The 20002-nt window shown below is 40.0% G+C and overlaps 1 protein-coding gene and 1 long non-coding RNA gene across 3 annotated transcripts; both read left to right on the forward strand.

Moving 5' to 3' along the window:
* Positions 1-8689: 8689 nt before the first annotated feature.
* On the forward strand, positions 8690-12155 carry LOC108958989. Its single transcript, XR_001986451.2, has 2 exons — positions 8690-9331; positions 11679-12155. It is a non-coding gene; the product is annotated as an uncharacterized LOC108958989 (long non-coding RNA).
* Positions 12156-13880: 1725 nt separating this feature from the next.
* Positions 13881-16109, forward strand: LOC104441279 (glycine-rich protein A3). Of its 2 annotated transcripts, none has more exons than XM_010054352.3 (3): positions 13881-14036; positions 14803-15263; positions 15609-16109. In XM_010054352.3, exons 2-3 carry the CDS (start codon positions 14891-14893, stop codon positions 15845-15847), a joined length of 612 nt encoding a protein of 203 aa, XP_010052654.2. In that variant the 5' UTR covers positions 13881-14036; positions 14803-14890; the 3' UTR covers positions 15848-16109. The 2 variants fall into 2 exon arrangements, with proteins under 2 accessions (XP_010052654.2, XP_010052655.2); XM_010054353.3 differs by having other exon boundaries at positions 13899-14077.
* Positions 16110-20002: the final 3893 nt, after the last annotated feature.

Consider the following 20002-nt stretch of genomic DNA (forward strand, 5'->3'; position numbering starts at 1 on the left):
ATTCTGTCTTATTTTTAGGCAAGATTGATCCCATAGCAGTCATCTTGATTAGCTTTGTGGCATCTACTGACATGAAAAATTAGGTAACAAATTAGACAATGAGAGAGAGAGAGAGAGAGAGAGAGAGAGAGAGAGAGAGAGAGAGAGAGAGAGAGAGAGAGAGAGAGAGAGAGAGAGAGAGATCTATCACATCCTCCATAATGCGAGCTCAAGCTCTAAGCTCGCTATGGTCATGACCGTAAAAACTTGTTGAGCGACGGAGCTTGTGGTGGCCTTTGTCACGAGGTCTCTTAGAGCCATGAATCTTGAGGCTACCTTGATCGCTCAAGCTTCGAGCATGCTACAAGAGGCGCATGAGCGTCAAGCTCATGGTGAACATGATTACTTAAGTTTCCATCCTCAGAAGCTCAAAGTCATGACTACTCAAGTTTCGAGCTTGTGGTGACTATAGCTGCTCGATTTGAACTCATGGTCATGGCCATTAGATTGGTGGTCATGGTGGGTCAATTTGAGCTTTAGGTTATGGCGCTTAAGCTTCAAGCCCATGGAGACCATAATTACTCAAGTTATGTGGCTCGAAACTCGAGCGGCCATAGTAGTCTCGAGCCCGAAGTTCGAGCAGCCATGGTGGCCTCAAGTATTATGGCTCAAAAGGATCTCTTTGCCCATAGCCCAAGAGCATGAGCTTGCTTGACCATCGCTATTAGAAGGTTAGAGCTTTAGCTCTTGGATGTGGGTTGTCAATAAACCTCTTTGTCTCTCTCTCTCGCACAAAATTTTTCTTCTCTTTTCAATTTGTCCAATGTGATGTTCCATGTCAGTAGGCGTTATGAATGTAATTTACCTTTGAAATGACATGTCGAGTAATTGACGATAACGATGGACGAAAATTTAATAAGAGGCAAATTTGGGTAGCGATTGAACTTTTTTGCTCGTTTATGAGATAAAAAAAAAGACATAATTGGGATTCGAGCTAAAATTAATATTTTCTCTTAAAGATAATTAGGTCCAATACTGAGTACAAAAAAAAATGATAAAGATGTTGATCGTAATTAGTATTCCACATAGGAGCATGTAATAATTATAACAACCTTGATTGTAACACGAATCACAGGGTAATCCTAATAACTATTATTGTAACCAAAATGTTATAATCAGTAGATTATATACAAACAGATCAATAATGTAATTTTTCAAATTACTTCATCTTCTTGACGGTGTCTATGCACACAAGTCACTTGTTCTTGTTCTTGTTCTTGTTCTTTTTTGTTTTTTTTTTTGGGTCAAAAAAGCAGGATTTTCATTAGTAAACCGAAGATGACGAATTACAAAAAAGTTCAAGATCTGAACATAAGATCAACCAAAGGGAATAAAGGGGATGTGTAATCTAGTCCATCGGGAGAGAGCCCACTCTGTGGGCTTTAGTGACCTAGTCCACTGCTTTATTAAATTCTCTCTGTTCAAAAGGGAAACTGACTCCTTCTCATTGGCCTAGTAGATTAGTGCAGTCTTGGATGATGGATCAGGAAGCCCATGGCGTTTTAGCCCAACCCATAATGCATCTAATAGTCAATAGACTATCAGCCGTCAAGAGAAGTGGCAGGTCAAGGGAAAGTACGTCTCCACTTCGGGTGCATTTGGGAAGACTTTTGGGGAAAGTCCTTGAGAAAATGTAAAGGCCTTTGAGTCAAGGGTGTTTTTCAAAATGCAAAGTATGTTTGGTAAATTTATTTGTGAAAGTCCATTGTGAAGTATACTTGTGCAAAATAGTGTTTGGGTAAATTAAATTTGCAAAATACTTTTATTATTAAAAAAAAAAAAGGAAAGTTGGCCAGCCAAGGCTTCGCCAAGTGACCGCCGGCCAAGGCTTCACGCGGTTACCGCCAGCCAAGGCTTTGCGCCGGCAAAGGATAGGCGATCCGGCGAGGGTCGCCGCGACCCTCGTCCCGCCGTCGTGCAACCCACCGCGCCGCAAAGGTCACCACAAGATCGCGGAGGATCTAGGTCACGGCGAGGTCTTGGGTCATTGCTACCTCCAGTGACCTCCGCGACCCATATCTAGGTCGCGGCAGGTCGTGGGTCGCTGGAGGTCGCGGCAACCGACCTCGCCGTGACCTTGGCAACCGACGCGACCCAGATTTGGGTCACGCGACTGGTCGGCGACGGTCACCGGGGTGCAGCGACGGTTGCCGGCCTCTCCAACCCGTCGCCGACCCATTGCCACCTCGCCGACAGAGTCGCCACCTCGCCTGCCGACATCTGAGAATTCGACGAAGAGGAAGATGAATAGTGCATCGGGCCTTCCGAAAATGTTGAAAGCCCAAGGCAGCTTTCAGCCTTTGGAAGGTCAGCATTTCTTCAATTTTTCCCAAACACCCAATATTTGGGCAAATGGGCTTTGGGCACCCAAAGGTACTTGGCAAAGCTGGTGCCAAACACACCCTTCGTCCTTCACTTCGTTCTCGCGTGTTTTTTGCTTTTGTCGAACCCTCCGAAGTGCTTACTGGATAGCAAAGCTATGGCTTTTGCGATTAAGGTTGAGGGAGCGAAAATCTGCTGCACGAACCCACTTGTGAGCACCCCATCTCCATTTCTGCAGAGGACAGCAATCGATCCTCCATATTAGAGCCGCTCCACGCTACATCCACACTCAGCTTATAGCAGATCTTGGTCGGGGCAGTTTCGCTGGCGTCTGCAGGTGCGTTCACTTTAGCTCGGGTAAGTTTGCCGTCTCCATACTTCGCAACCGAGTTGTGTAGATTGGTTTATCAATCATTAACCTTGGGTTTGGTTTTTGTGCTTGAAAGATGATGCCGTTCTGCGCCATCTAGATTCACCAAACCAAATCCGCAAATATGGATTTGCTTCTTGGTTATCTGGCACGGTAAGGTTTTCCCAAACCCATATGTCGATTCTATTACAGATCTGAGGAGATTGATCTGCTTGTACCCTCTGATCCGCCCATATTTGCTTTGTCCAGGGGCATAAAATGAAGATGTGTTCCATTGTTTTGGACACTTGGCCGCAGAAGGGGCTTTCAGGTTCAAGTACCATTTTCCTCTTATATAAGTTCTCCTTTGTAGGCAAAGCGCTGTTGCTCGCGCTCCATATTAAGAATCTGATTTTGGGTAGGTCTTTAGCTTCCATATCTCAATCCATAGTTTTTTTTTTTTTTTTTTTTTTTTTTTGGTGGCTGGTAAGATGTGGATGGTTGGTTTACCATGTGGAGTTTGTCTTAGTCGTGAAGCTTGTTATATCCACTTTTTACCATGTACGAGCCTGAGCTGTTTGCTGTCCATATGAGCTTGTTTGGTTTGGGTGATAGGCTTAACAGCATTGCTAATATTTCTTTGACAATTCTCTCTTCTAGAAACTCTTTTAGTAAAGGAACATTCCTTCCTCCTTCATTATGATTTATTACTTCGGCTACCAAGTGGGTTCATTTTGGTTTGTAGGACCTCCAATCTTACATGAAAGTAGCCATCTATCCTCTCTTATTTTGATCTTGTTATCATCGGCCACCTCCCATTTAATCTCTGGCTTGATTGTATCTCTCCCTATTAGTACGCTTTGCCATCCCAAGAAGACCTTTGTTTGCTGTCCAAAACTCCCCTCTGGGAAAGTAGGTCCCTTTAACCAGCCTGCTCCATATGGCATTCCGGTCTTGAGTGAGTCTCCAAGCTTTTTTCCCCAGCATTGCCTTGTTAAAATCGACTAGGTCTCTAAACTCAATCCCTCCCTAGTCTCTTCGTTTTTAGAATGTCTCATTTTTTCCAATGTATCCCCTTTCTAGTAGCCTTTTGTTTCCACCATAACAAATAAACTATCTTTTCAATAGCTTTACAAATTGATATAGGGAATTTGAAAATAGACATGATAAACTGAGGTAATGCTTGTACAATTGTTTTGATCAGAATCTCTTTGCCCACCTTTGACATTAGCTTCTCTTTCCATCCATCCAATTTGCTATCAACTTTTGCAAGAACCTAGGAGAACATTTGCTTCTTTGTTTGTCACCAATCCAAAGGAACTCCTAGATATTTCCCTATTTCTTCATGATTGGCGCTCTCAATTCCATTGCTAGATTTTGTTTTAGGCTTGGGGACAATTTTTTCCAAAGGAAATGCTTGACTTGTTGGGATTAATGGCTTGTCCTGATGCAAAGCAATACTGATGCAAGATATTTGCTAAATTTTGAGTCTTAGTGATGGTACAATCTAGGAAGAATATAGCATCATCCGCAAACAAGAGATGTGATAATGTAGGGCAATGTTGATTCAATTGAATGCCCTTTAAGCTGCTATCTTGTGTATCTTTTAGTATTAAGGAGGATAGAATATTGGCCACTATAATGAAAAGATAGGGAGGTAGGGGGTCTCCTTGTCTGATTCCTCTTGTCGACTTGAAATAAATACAGGGCTCCCCATTACTTTGATGCTAAAGGACATCGGGAGATGCATTATTTAACCAAAGACACCCATTTCTCATAGAAACCCATGTGCAACATGCAATCACACAGAAAATCACATCTACCCTGTCATAAGCTTTCTACATGTCAAGTTTGAGAACCGCTTGGAATTTTTGCTTTCTTTTCCTTCCTTTCTGCTGATGTAGAACCTCCTGAATGATAAAAATATTCTGGAGATATAATTTTTGAGAGCCAAGGTTTCAGTTGTTTGGCCATCACCTTTGCAATTATTTTATAACTGAAATTACATAAGCTGATAGGTCTATATTGAGAGATGTTTTTAGGATTTGAGACTTTTGTAATGAGGGTTATATGGGTTCTATTTATTTTAGGGTTGAAGGTACCTTGGCAGAAGAAGTTGTCCACCATTTTGAATATGTCTTCGTGAATTTCCGACCAAGTGCTTTGATAAGATAAGCCATTAAGTCCCTTTGGCCTGTTTGGTTCAGCATTTGGAATGCTCATTTGGGCTCTAAAGTCCCTTGGCCAAATGCAAAGGTATTTGCCTTTGCAATTATATCTCCAAATGGCTCTACCCTTTAATCTAATGCAGCTGAGGTCCTTTGGAAAGTTGCATCTTCGGAATGCAACTTCCGATATTGTTTCATTTCTTCCTTGTGAGAAGCCAATCGCCACCTAAATAAAAATAAATATAAAAATAAATATGTTTATATTTTTATATAAAAATATATATTTTATATTTTACATAAAAATATAAACATATCTATTTTCTTACATTTTATGTTTAATAAATATATATTTATAAAAAACTATAATATATTATATATATATATTTTATATAGATATAAACATATCTATTTTTTTATATAAATATATTTTATGTTTAATAGATAAATATCTATTTTTTTCTCTGATTGTTTTTATATAAACATATATTTATATAAATATATTTTATGTTTATATTTTTATATTTTTTTATATAAAAATATGTTTATATAAAAAATATAAACAATTTTTTATTCAGGCTATTTTATATATATTTTATATATATTTTATGTTTAATAAATAAACATATATATTTATAAATATAAACATATCTATTTTTTTCTCTCGATTGTTTTTATATAAATATATATTTATATAAACATATCTATTTATATATATATTTTTTATGTTTAATAAATATATTTTATTTTTATATTTTTATATTTTTTATTCAGGCGGTTCGGCTGGATTCAGCCGGTCCTAAGGGGCCGGATTTAAAAAAAATATAAACGTATTTTTGCTTTTTTAATTTAATAAAAGTTAATTACAAATACAAATTTTACCAAACGGTATTTTGGTCAAAGTTGTTTCTTAATGCAAATTTTACCAAACAACATTTGCATTTCGGAAAACCCCATTCACCCAAAGGTATTTGCATTTCTGCAAATGCATTCCCCAAAAGCCGAACCAAACGGGCCCTTTGTAGCACCCAATTGGAAGACTAACATTCTCCATTAACATTCTCCATTAACACCTTGTTCATTGCATTTGTGATCATTTGTGGGCATTGGTCTAAAATAGGTTGATATTCTCTTCTTCCTATTGTGGTATAGAGAGATTTATAGAAGTCCATTATATGTTGTCTAAGGATGGAAGGGTCTCTACTTCAATTATGATCATTTATTTGTAGCATGGAGATCTTGTTGCGTTGTCTTCTCTATATTCTTGTTGCATGGAAGTATTTCGTATTTTGTCCCCCATTTAATCCGATTGATTATGGATCTCATGCCCCAATGCATTTCTTCTTGTCTCCACAGGCCCTCGATTTGCTCAACGATTCTGTGATATTCTTCTTGGTTAGGAGTCCCTGCGATTCTATTCGTCATCTCAGTAAGTACTTCTTTAAGTGATTGAATTTGACGTGAAGCATTTTTTAATTTTACTCAGCTCTAACTTCTCAGTTCAGCAACCACTTTCCTCGTTTTGCTTACTATATCCTGTAGGTTGTCTTCGTCATTCCTCCAAGCTTTTTTAACTGCTTCTTTGAAATATGGAGTTTCTATCCAAAATGCCTCAAATTTGAAACTCTTTGTTCTTTTAACCCCTAGTAGCTCTAAAGTTAAGAGAATCGGACTATTGTCTGATCCAATGGCAGGTAATGTGTGCGCCTCCGCAATTGGGAATAAAACTCTCCAATCAAGACTACTAAGAGCTCTATCCAACCGTTTTTTCACAAGTTCAGTCCCTTCCAGCTTGTTTGACCTTGTGTAAGCACACCCCTTGCTCTCTCTATGTCCATCAAAGAACATGAACTTATAAAATCCTTAAAAGCCATTGTTCTATACCTACCCACTTCCCGTTTTCTGACCTTTTCCCATTGATACAAGACAATCTCCAATACACAATCATGGAAGACTATTTGAAATATGAATGGAATGCACTGTTTGCCATGGTTGTAATCACTCTTGGTAATTTGTAGATGCATAGAAGAATGATATCCTCATTGTCACCCCACTAGTTAGATCTTTACATGTAACATCTAGAAGCTCATCAATGCTGCTTTCCACTTTAACAACAACCTCCTCGTCCCACAAGAGTGCCTCTCCACCCCCAATCTCGATCGGATTATGAATTACTGCATTTGTGAGCTGAATTATGTTTTTAACTCTTTCTACTACCATTTCTTTGTTCTTGGTCTCTATTAGAAAGACCAAGTTAGGCCCCTCTCGAATTACTAAGGCTCGAAGCTGCTAGACTGTCAAGGGATTGCCCAACCCTTGATAGTTCCAACTCAATACCTTCATTTATACCCTAGTGGCTTATTAGAGCTAGTCACCAAAGCTCGTTCATTGACCTCTTCCTACACCTGGACAGGGGTATCTAGGAAATTCTCTTCATCTAATAAGATCCCAGGTTGCCCTTGCTTCTCATATGGTGTAAACCGTTTCTGTTTTTCAGACGTTGGAGTTTTCTGTCTCATTTTGCATTTCTTTGATGACCCTTCGCTTCTATAGCATTCTGAGGAGGGTAGGGAAAGTACCTAACTTTGTTGTGCCCTTTTCCCCTTATGCATGGCTATATATTCCGACATTTGTTCATCATGTATTGGCTCCATAACTGCTGAGTTGTAGATGACTAGTGCCTTATTCGACCCTGTTTGGTCTTTTTGCAGGTTCAAATCTTCAATAGCTATAGGTGTTTCTGGTACGCTGTCCTCCTCCACAATATTTGGGTCTATCTTGTCGTAGAAGGTCTTCCAACAGGGGCTGTAATCTCTGACTTTTGCCTTCAGCCATGACCCATACCTACTAAATTTGTCTTGGGCTAATCCTGTTCCTCATAAGGAAATATTAGGCAGAAATTTGCGTAGTGTCCAATGCAATCACAAGAATAACACAAATGAGGCAACCTTTCATATTTAAAGTCAATCCACCATTTTCTCACCCCCATCTCAACTATCGAACCTGTCATCAAGGGATTCTCCAAATTCAATCTTATTTGTACTTTTCCAATCTTGCGCGACCTATTTGTTTTCCCATCAATTCTGACTTCCTCTACTTTTCCCAGTTTAGAGACTATATTTCGCACCGCATTTTCCATGGTCCAAGCTCGAGGGAGACCCAAAATATACACCTAGAAAGGATATTGTTTAAACTCATAGCAATGTTCAGGGACATTAGGATCTCCTTGTTGCAAAATCAAAAGATTACTGGCAAAAGACCAAGGACCAAAATCCAACACTCTTTTTCTCCTCCACTGAGTCAAACACAGAGAAAGTATCCAAGTTCAATTATCTTGCATTTCACTGATTCTACCTTCTATGCTTTCTTCATTGTGCTAAGAATGCTTGAAAATTAACATTTGGTCTAGAGAAAAGTTTTCCATAGAGTATAAGTTCACTTTCCTGTTTTCCTTGTCAGGCATTTTATCGAGCAGCTCTGTGATGTCTTCTTCTGACCATAAATTGTCCATACTTTTGCACAAAGCCACCATTTGGAGATGATTTTCGTAGTTATCCTCCATGTTGTAAGAGAACTACCGGACGTATGTTGCTTTTTAGAGTGAGGTTGGAGCCGTGAGAAGCTGGAAATCTTCTGGGTGTTTCTGGAGTGAAGGGAGCCCTAGCTAGAGCTGAAGTCGCTTCAAGCCAGCTGCATTGAGAAAGATCAACAGAATCTGTGAAGCTAGTGTTCGTATCTAGATGGTTTCTGCGTTCGGAGATGAGGGTGATCCCAGTACTGATCAGGGGGAGCTGAAGAGTCGTGTCTCTTTGGGGCCGAAGGAAGTGGCGATATGGGGGAAAAGAACTTAGTCTGGGTTTCTGTTGTTCGAAGCTTCCATGGATGATTCTTAGCACATAGCCTGAGATTTAGGGTTTACAAGATGGAACTATCACCTGCGGGATAGGGAAGGCACTCATACAAGTTGAGAGGAGAGGACTATGAGAGAGACGGCCTGAAATTGGAAAGTCACTTGTTGAAGCAGCAGAGGGCGACTGTTGCAACTGCTTAGCCTGAGCAGCCCTCATTAAAAATCAGCCCTCTCCCTCCTCCTTTCCACCTGCTTCCTCCTCAACCAGCTCTCTCTCTCTCTCTCGCCTTTCCATCCTCACCTCACCTCCTCCCCCTCAAACCCTCCCTCCATGTCCCCGGACCCCCTCCTATCTCCCTGAAACCCCACGCCCTGCCTCCTCCCCTCTCCTCCCTCAAGACCCACCTCGCTCCTTCCCTAAGGCCTCGCTGAGTGGTGGCCGCAGCACGACTCCGCTGTCTTCTCGTCGGTGGCCCCTCAGACACTCACCACCTCAATGAGGGGCGCGGAGGCCAACGCCATGGGGCTCCTGCTCAAGGAGCGCATCGTCTTCCTCGGAAGCAGCATTGACGATTTCGTCGCGGATGCCATTATCAGGCAGCTTAGGTAAGCCCAGTTCATGCTGAGATTGCTCTGGTTTTGGGTGTTCTGGAGGTATTGAGATTGAAATTCGTTTAGTTCTTTCGGTTTGCCTACGAGATGTTTGAAGAAATGCTAGTCAAGCGTTTCTCATGGAAATGGTAGATTAGATAGTTTGGGAGGGTTAGAGTTGAGATTGCAAAGGATGTTCCCAATAATTTACTAAATGAAATTATAATTATATGCTCCATTTTGATCCGTCCAAATGTTTTTCCATTGTCACCGGTGGCTAAGGAAAAAGTAAGGGACTAAGTAGGTGCTATAACCAAACTAGTATAGGGCATGAAGGGGATGCAAACTCATATCAAGAAAGAGCTTAGTAACGAGACAAATTGTCTATAGGCTCGATTTTAGCATTTCTACAAGAAACTTTCCTATACCAAGAGTGTAAACCAACTTTCAGTAATTACAAAAACAAGTGTCCCCTCTTGGACGAAAGCTCTCTTGTTCCACTCTTTCCAAATCAACTGAAAGACAGCAAGAGGTATTGGATACTTTTTGTAACACGAGGCTATAAAGGACCTTGTCAAGTGGATAATTCTCGTTCACTAGATCCTCCTGTAGCCCAAGAAAGCCCTGTGCAGGTGTAAGAGGCTGCCCATAACCTTTTGTGTTACTTATTGGTGATCTATTGTTGGGGATGGCTCCCATTTTATTTAAGAGGAGGAGACTGCATTTGATTTGCTTGTAATGTAATTTGACTTCATTACATACTTTTGACCTAACTATTTCCCTAAGGGACTACGGACTTGTGAGGGTAAAGATCAAATTTTTCGCTTGATCAAAATTAATGCCACAAAAGGTTCTCACTTATTGGAGCTCTTAATCTGAACTATTAATTTGCAACGTAAGATTCTTTGGACATTGTGACTGACTGTGGTGTAATTAAATAATGTGCAGCAGTTACCCTAGTTGGTAGTGGAGATACCATGTTTAGCCGTCTCTTGTGATCTTTCGAGTTGGATTTATTCTCTTTTGCTATGACTAGTTAAGAATAATAGACTGGTGATGATAGATGATAGAGTATCAGATTTAATATAGATTGATGTCGTTTGCTATAATTAGATGAAGCTGGTTTATCTCAGATCTCAGCTGAAACACCATAGTCATTTTAGTGGGTGACCTATCAAATTAAGTTGGTTTGAACAATTCAGCAAAACATATGCCCAAAAACAAAAACAAAAAAAGTTGAACAAAAACGCCATATTCATTCTGGACTTCATTCATCACACTGACACTCTATGGGTGAGGTCACGATCAATTTCTCCATCCCTTTACAACATAAGTCCTAGATTTCAAAAACTTTCACTGCTTAGAATTTTCCGGTCTCCACTCACAGTAGTACCATTTAAATTACATGTCCTAGATTTCAAAAACTTCCACTGCTTAGGATTTCCCAGTCTCCAATTTCCACGGCAGTACTGTTTAAAACCTGTTTGCATTGGACTTATACTCCCCGAACTCTGTATTTGATAGTTTTGGCCGGAAACCTTAACTTCCAAGACCAATGTTATAGTTTCTTATTTACTCCCACTTGGATTTGCACATACCAAAGGATATCTACTGCGAACTTTTGTGTTGTTCTGGTACGACAGTGATGAGATTGATGATGTCCAGGAGAATAATTTCTCAACCAAATATTGAAATACCATTCAAATTTCAAAAATTAGTAATAAAATTACGTGTGAACCTAGGTGTCAGCATTTGCATGTTGTGAAAGTTTGAGATTTTCACCTCCATGTTTCCTCATGGAAATCACTACTTCATCATAAATGTTTTTTAAAGCTACTATATAGGCTACATGTATTTTTTTTCTACTCTAGAACTCTCAGGAGAGTTTCTCCTGGTACCTTGACTCATGTTTCTCCAAATTTATGAAAACTACGTGTATATACTTTCACCTTTCCACAAATCTTTATAATGGGTGTCTTGCATTAGCCTGCACTCAATTACTCTTTCCTAGAGTTCTATAAGTCTAGATAACTCCGAGTAACACAATAGATGTCATCTTTATTCTTGTTGATAGGAATCAATGTGCTTTATCCTGCACTCATCTAGCATTTCAAGATTTTATTGGAAACACTCTTAAGCCAAGAGATACCTGTCCTCGATAACCTTCCGAAGTTCAATTGTTATGCATCATTCTATATAGGCCACTCAATGTGTCTCCACCACATGATGGCCTCTTCGGCGCAATCTCATTTAGAATGTTCTCATTGAGTGTGTTTCTTATGCCGCTTGCCTCCTGTTTCCACACCTGCAGATTTTATCTCAATTTTTTTTATGGGATTTCTCTCTTATTTCCTCATGTCAGTGCTGGCTATATATCCTACCGCTTGTTCGAGAGACTGTGGCTTTTGGCATTTCAGCTTCAACAGCTTCCATAATACCCGGTGGAGGGACTGAACGGAAGTGTCTTGCGATGCCAAATACACGCATAATAATGATTCATCAACCTCTTGGTCTGCCCATTCACGTATCAACTGATTGCTTATCCTTAGTTGAGGGTGTTCTGGGCCGAGAAGACCCCCCTGGGCAGGCCCAACCGTTCATTCTGGACTGCAAACTCCTCCTAGCCCAAATGGAAGACATAACTATTATCTATGAGCCCAGGCAGACTAACATGGCAGCGGACTGGGTAGCACGTGCGCATCGAGCAAATTCACTTCCATGTAATTGGGTTAATTATCCTCCTATGCCTCTTCTTTCTATATTATGTCTAGATGTACCTGCTTATGGAGCCTATGTTATGTGCCAGTAATGAATATCATCTCCTTTCGACAAAAAAAAACCTCTTGGTGGTGCAAGTGGACAATATAGATGTGGAAATTTAAGCCCCAGAAGATATGCATAACAGAACTAATGTCACCAGGATTATTTCTTCTTCCATTGGACGTCCATTCGAACAAGTTGAAAAAGATACTGACAGAGATCAGTTGTTTAGTTACCATTGGAAAAACTATGTTAAGAGTTTATGTGATCCCAAAAATGCCACTAATAAGAAGTATAGCAACAACAATCGGCGGTCAGTCATATTTGCTTGTAGAATTGAAAGAGATGATTGCTGCACGAATATTTCATTCTGGAGTAAGAACAACAGAGCTTGTTTTCCACACCAAAAACAGAAAAATAATAGTTTCAACAAACCCAATTCAATAATGTAGCCAAAGAAATTAAAAGAAAAATCAACCGGTATGGATTACGACCGAGCAGCCCCACCCCGATTTTCACCAAGTTTTGCCAATTACCAATCTTTGCCTAATAAAATGGAGCTCTCTGCGGGTTCTCCTGCTTTTTTGGTCGTTTCCTGAACGACTTCGTCACGGCTTGGACCTACAAAGGGAAAAGCAAGAAAGAATGACCCGCCTGTGAGGAAGACGTCTCCTCGAAACCATGGAACATTTAACACGATGGCACGGCGCAGGTGGATCGAAACCCAGTTTGTTCGAAAAAGGGGTGCTTGATCACTACCTTGCAAGCCACGGAGCAGTACTTGAACATGGTGTCTGGCAACTGGCGCCGGCGATTGAACCGGTGCTCACAAGATTTGCACTTCCTAGGGTCTCCTCTTTTGTGCACGTAGGCCACCAAACGATTGTTGAAAAAGTATTGACATATATCGGAAACATCCCACTCCGACTCCAGGTCATCTACTTGGAATGACGCGTATTTGCCAAATTTATATGCCTGAAAAGATTAAGACCCAACACAAAAAACTGAAGAAAGGGCAAAGAATTCGAAACGAGAGAAAGAAACCCTAGTATCCCTTTTTTCTTGATCATGCAAAGATAAAAGAAAGATAAAAGAGTAGTGTACCCTTATCATTATGCTTAGAACCGTGGTGTATCCGGCACTGTTTGCACCTAGCGACCTGACAAACTCCGCAGTAGAAATTGCACTCTTCGGAGGGATGAGCCTTGCACGGGATATAGAACGCGGCCCCTGCGATCAGCCTCAACGATGCCGGAACGACCTCCTCATGATCATCTCCAGACGAGATCACCATTGCATCATCCCCCGTCATTTCCATGGCTGTTCTTTCTCCCTCTCCCTCGCTTTTAATCTAGGAAAAGAACGGAACCCAAGAGGATTAAAGAGCGAAGGTTGCGAAGACGTTTATGAAGTTGATTCAATTGATTGACTCGACATAAATAAGGATCCGGGCAAAGAAAGAACCCAGCATCTTTCAGAGATAGAGCAGCATCAGAACGGGCATGCGCGGATGCCATCAAGATCGATAAGGCACACGAGTCGTTCCATATAACGAAGAAGAGGAGGAGGAGAAAGTACCCGGCGAGGAAGTGAACGTGCGTGAGGAGAGCACAGACGACCTACTGCATGTGAACTGAGAAACTCTCGTTGAAGCCATGAGAAAATGGAAAAAAGTCGTGAATCTTTTGTTCAGGAATGGAGTCGCGACACGTGGTGTGTTGCCGTACAATGAAGTCGACGTCTTCTCCGTCTATATGAGTAGGCTTTGCCGCATATAAGCACGTAACAGGCACGGGTCATCTGTCGCATCAAGTCTTCAATTTATTTTATTTTATTTTTACTTTATTTTGGCAAATCTCACTTTTTCAGTTTTTTGCCCTCGTCTCTCCGGTCTTGTTCATCCGATCAGAGCTGCAACAACACAACAGCAACGCGCGATTCTCATCGCCCCGACCGCTACGTACGATCTCCCTCTCTCTCCGTGCAATTGAGATCTGCATGGTTCGTCTCTTCTGATTTTGTGGTTGCGTTTTCCTTTGTCCGCGTTTTTTCTTTCTTTTTTGTCCCCAGTTTGAATGTTTCAACCATCGAATGTCGCTTATGACAAATGGGTATTTGCGATTCGTGGCGGTGAAACGGTGGGAAGTAATGGGGACGCTGTTGGGTTCGCTTCGCTTGGGACATTCCTGATTATTTGTCAGTCAAGAATTTGTCGGCAATCAATCCGTGCGATTGGAGTCGTTTGCGAGATTGCCCTTTTCCGGAGTACCTGCCGCGAGAGCTTTTGACGTTTTCCTTCGAATGTTGTAGAATCTTGGTTCGTTTGTCTATCATAATGTTCATCTCATGGCATCTTTGACCAGGAACGGGTCCGCAGATTGCATCTTTCTGTCGTTTTTTGGGCATGTCTGGGAAGTTGGCTATTCAGTCTCTGCATTTTGTTGCCCGAGAAATAATATTTTGTTTGTAGTTCTTCTGTTGAATTAAGCGGGCTGGCCTTTGCTAAGTTACTAGATGATCTTTGTCAAGCAAATGGGTCTAATGTCAAACTTATTTGACAGACTGCGGCGTGGCTCTTGACTCAATATTGCTTGTGTTGGGCTGGCCTGCTTGTTACTTTCTCGGCATCCTACAGATCATTTGTTATTGAATAAACATGGATCGAAAAGACGGGTGGATAATCTTTGTCAAGCAAACAGGTCTAATGCCTAAAACTTGTTTGACAGACTGCTCTCGACTCAATATTGCTTGTGTTGGGCTGGCCTTCTCGATACTTTCCCGGCATCCTACAGCATCACTTTTCGTTGACTAATCATGGATGGAAAAGACGGGCGCAATAATGACCCCGCTGACAAAGGGCTTTTCTCGGGCCTAGCTGGGTATGCAGCTGGGCAATACATGCACCATGGGTCATATCCTCCGCATGGATATCCTCCCCAGGGGTATCCTCCTCAGGGGTATTCTCCACAGGGTTATCCTCCTCAGGGGTATCCTCCACAGGGTTATCCTCCTCAGGGGTATCCTCCTCAGGGGTATCCACCAGCTGGTTATCCTCCGCCAGGTGGATATCCTCCTGTCGGTTATCCTCCTCCACCTGCAGGTTATCCATCAGCTTATCCACCACCTGGGGGATATCCACCAGCTGCTTATCCGGGTCCATCAGCTCCTCCAGTTCCATATCATTCAGGTATTGATCGTAACTGCAATTATCAGACTAATAAATGTATTATGAAAATTTAAACTGTCACTTGTAGCTTTTTTTGCTCTTTTTTCTATGAGTTAGGAGATTTCGGTTTTCTGAATTTAAAAGTGTATCGTGCCTGTTGTCTGTATCTCTCTGTGTAAAGCTGATTTACTCTTATAGTTGGTTTTTTAATTGCAAAGTTGAAGGGATTTCACTGAGGCACTGATGGTTTCTGGTTTTTCCTTTTTGGTGTTTTTGTTGGGTAGGACCTGTTCTCACTGAACTTCTTGCTAGTGTTTTGATGATGGCTATTTATGTTTCCTGATCCGGTTCCCTGTGTGTTTATAGGGCATGGTCCTGGTCCTGGTATGGGAGCAATGGTAGCTGGGGGCCTCGCTGCTGCAGCTGCTGGTTACGGGGCACACCACATTTCTCATGGCACTCATCATCTCGGACACGGGGCTTTCTTCGGCCATCATCATGGAAAGTTTAAACATGGAAAGTTCAAGCACGGGAAGTTTGGAAAGCGATGGAAACATGGCATTTTTGGAAAGCACAAGGGCAAGTTCTTTAAAAGATGGAAGTGATTTTGATTCATCACATCTGTCTTGCTAGGGGACTGTTGTTGGCTTTCAACTGTTATTCATATGATCAAGTGGTTCTACTAAGATCGATTGTGTAAATAGGTGGACCGTGTTTAAGTACTGAAAATGCTTCCTATCAGTTGCTCTCATTAAGAAATTGGGTCGAGTCTTTTAACAATGTCAATTTGCTTAGTATTTTGAGATTCTTTTGAATCACTATTTGATCAGCTTTTTGCATGATGAAGTTTAAGAGCTTTGCTTTTCATATTGAATACTATGGAAAATGCTTTGGCCGACTTTGATTAGGAATTTCTGGATAACTTTTCCTGCAAGCATCTTTAGATGAATGGAGTTCTGGTTGAATATGGCTGGCATTCGGTTTGTTCAAAAAGCCAAGTAATTTCGAAGTCTTGAGAGGAGGATGAAGGGTCAATAGGTCACAGATGGAGGCTGAGAAATTGCTCATGGTGATTAATTATGATGTCGTCATTTCATTGATCAAAATGAAGAGATAGCAAACGCATTGTTATGACAGTATTGTCGTTCTTTTCAATTGCTTGAATTGTCTAGTTGCTTGAGGCCTGGTGTTGGATGAACTTCTTTTATAGTTCTCACCCTTTTCTTTCTCTATATGATCTGACTTGTCCCTGGTCTTGGCAAGTCTATTTATATCTATTAACGAGTAATATAATTCTGGCAGAAACTCTTGGGGTGAATATTGACAAGTTTGAGGCTCTGTTTATTTCATTGAAAGTTTCATTGAAAGTTTCATTGAAAGTATTTGAAAAATATTCTCTTTAAAATGATAGTTAGAATCCTTTAAATGATTAATTAAAAAAATATTTCATTAATGATAACAATTTATGTATAAATATTTTTGCAAACGATGAACATATTTTTCGTTAATCCATTTTTGGCAAACAGTATAAGCAAACATTTTAAGCTAAGCCTTACCAAAAAAATCATTTTAAGATAATATTTTTTAATAATTTATTCTCTATAAAACAAGCGCACATTAATATTTGAGTGATTGTTTTTTGACCTTTTAATTTTGGGGTGGCAGCTCATCGCCTTCATATTCTGGCATTCTGCAGAGAAAATTAACGACGAAGGGTGGTAAAATTTCTGATTTTAGAGGATGTTACACTTACTAGTACCTATAGCTTTATAAATTATTCAAACTGGAAAAAAAAAGAAGAAGAAGAAGAAGGAAATTACGGTTATATATTCTCAGACTGATGCAATTGAGCTAAAAGCAAACTCGTTGGACTATAACCTAGCAGGCGGTGCTAGGATCATACTTAATAGAGAGCGGTAGTCATTTATCATTTCTCCGTGTAATGCACTGATTATGCATAACAAGGAGATATTGTATCAGAAATGTCAATCTTTCATTATTTAGATGTCTAACAAATGTCTTAAGATGGACTTGAGCAGATTCTTAAAAGGCTTAAGGGGAAGAAAGAAGTAGGAGATCTGCCCAAGGGTGAGAAACCTTGCAATGTCACCCCTGTAGTTTCTCTCAATCGAGAAAAAAAGAAGAAGATTGATTGGGAATTAAGGGGCCATTCAGTGGTGAAGATAGACATTATGCTAGGATTTCGGTTTTGGTTACTGCCGAATAGACAGATATAGTAGCCTCTTGCATCTAGGGCGAGAAAGAATAGGTGAAAAGTCTACTATGAGATAGGCGTACCCTTACTAACAGTGCCAGGGTGGTGCTAGGATCATTCTTAATAGAGAGCTGTGGTCATTTATCATTTCTTTGTGTAATGCACCAGTTATGTGTAACAAGGAGACATTGTATTAGAAATGTCAATCTTTCACTATTTAGATATCTAACCTATGTCCTAAGACACCACCTAACAAAAACTTTTGGGATATGTATATATCTGCCAAAAGAAACTGAAAACACGGACGCGCAATCAAGGACCAAGTGGCTTGATATGTTGGAAAGTGAGATAGATGAAATTATATCTATATCAGTAGCTACTTTGTAATAAAACTAACAGCTAATCATAGTCTTCAACCCTTGATTGACCTATTGAAAGTAGTACTTCTCATATCAGCATCTGAAATTGCCTGCATAACCAAGTCTATTTTGTAATCAACCTATTTGTTTCCTGAAGACCAATCCACCCCCATTGTGGACATTCAGACTCCTTCAGCAACTTCGATAAGGGAGTACGTGACAAGACAAAATAATGGAGCAAAATTATCAAAATAGTCATAAGCCTATTATAAGCCTATTAATTTGTGTTAATTTAATTTTAAACATTTTAATTTGATCAATTTAATTCTAAATCTTTTGATAATTTGTCAATTGAGTTATTTTGGTCAATTTTAATCAAAATTTGCTAATTTGGACACCGATCATCTTACGTGACACAACCGATGTTGACGTGGATAATTTTTTTTTTTTTTTTTAAATTAAGTTTTGTTATATTTTTGAGTTTTATTATTATTATTATTATTATTATTATTATTATTATTATTATTTCATTGTGGTGGGAGAGATCTTGGTCATTGGGTGAGAGCCATCTTTAACTGTGAAGACCTTGTTAGCAAGGATGCGAAGGCCCTCGTCAGATTTGAGTGAGGACCTTGTTGACTGTGAAGGCCTCACTTAGATTTAGGCTAGGGCCTTTGCACCCACAACTAGCAAGGCCATGATGGCCTCTTCAAGCCTCGCCTAGGGCCTTCATCACTTGTCGACTGCAATCGAGGAGGCCCTCGCATCTTCCCCATTGACTAGGTAGGGCTTGGACAAGGGCTAGAGGTGGCAAAATGAGTCTTAAACCCATATATGACTCATTTAAATCATAAATGGATCATATATGGGTCGCTTATTTTTTAAGAAACTAGTTAAATGGGTTTAACAATTCAAGACTTAAGATAGGTGGGTCTTAAATGAGTCTTAAATGGGTTGGATTTAGAACCCATTTTCAACCAAAACCTCACAATCTCTCTCTTTCCTCTTTAACTATATATATTCAAAATAATAATTATTTTTATATTTAAAAATCAAAATAATAATTATTTTTTTCTTTCTTCTTCCTCCTTTCGGTGGCCAACATGGTGATGGCCAGCGATCGACAAATGAGCCTCAAACTCATTGGATCCGGCGAGGCGGAGGCCTCACTGACGTCCGGTGAGCCTCGAGCTTGCTGGTGTCGGGCGAGCTTGAGCTCATTGTATTTGGTGAGGTGGAGGCCTTGCCGATGTCTGGCGAGGCTCGAGCCTCACCCATCTAGCGAGCCTTGTGCTTGTCGACGTCAGCGAGTCGGGTGAGCTCGAGGCTCGCCTGTGGCCAGTCGTCGACTGTTGTCGTGGCCAACGACCGGCCAAAGAAGAAGAAGAACAAAAAAAAAAAGAAAAAGAAAACTTATATTCTTAAAAAATAAAAATAATTAAAAATTTATTTTAAAAAATAAAAATAATTAGATTTTTTAAATAATTATTTTAAAAATTATATAAATTGCCCATTAAATTTGTGTTGTATAAAACCATTTTAGCAATACCATTTTAAAATATATATAAGAAATAAGCTTTCTTAGATTTAATTAAATGAGTCGGGTATGGGTCAAAATTTTGCATTGTAATAAATGGGTCATAAACGAGTTAAATAGGTCAATTTGAATTAGATCATTTATGACCCGACCCAAACCCAGCTTGATCCACTTGTTTAACAAGTCTAGCGAGGGCCACGGCCCTACCAAAATAAAAGGAAAAAAATAATAAAATGTTTAATTTTTTTTTTACAAAAATTTGTAAAAATAGTCCACATCAATGATGGTTGGCATTCACGTCATTGATTTTTAGCCAAAATTTAGCTAAATGACTCAATTGGCCAATTATTTAAAGGTTTACTATTAAATTAGCTAAATTGAAAGGTTTAAGAATGAATTTACATAAATACTAGGTTTATGACTATTTTTTTGGATAATTTTCCCTAAAAAAAAAAAATGCAAATGTGAGCATGAGGTCTTTGTAGACCAAATTGGGCACAACCCCAGCGCCTCAGTTGCCCTTTTTTTTTTTTTTTTTTTTTTTCTTTGAGAGGGCTAGATCCGATCGATCTGAGCACCTTGAAAGCGGATCTTCTCGATCCAAGAATGGATGTACTAGCTGCATTTGTGCCAAACAGGCCTTTCATGG

The sequence above is a fragment of the Eucalyptus grandis genome, chromosome 4 (genome assembly GCF_016545825.1).
Source record: "Eucalyptus grandis isolate ANBG69807.140 chromosome 4, ASM1654582v1, whole genome shotgun sequence".
Classification (NCBI taxonomy): domain Eukaryota; kingdom Viridiplantae; phylum Streptophyta; class Magnoliopsida; order Myrtales; family Myrtaceae; genus Eucalyptus; species Eucalyptus grandis.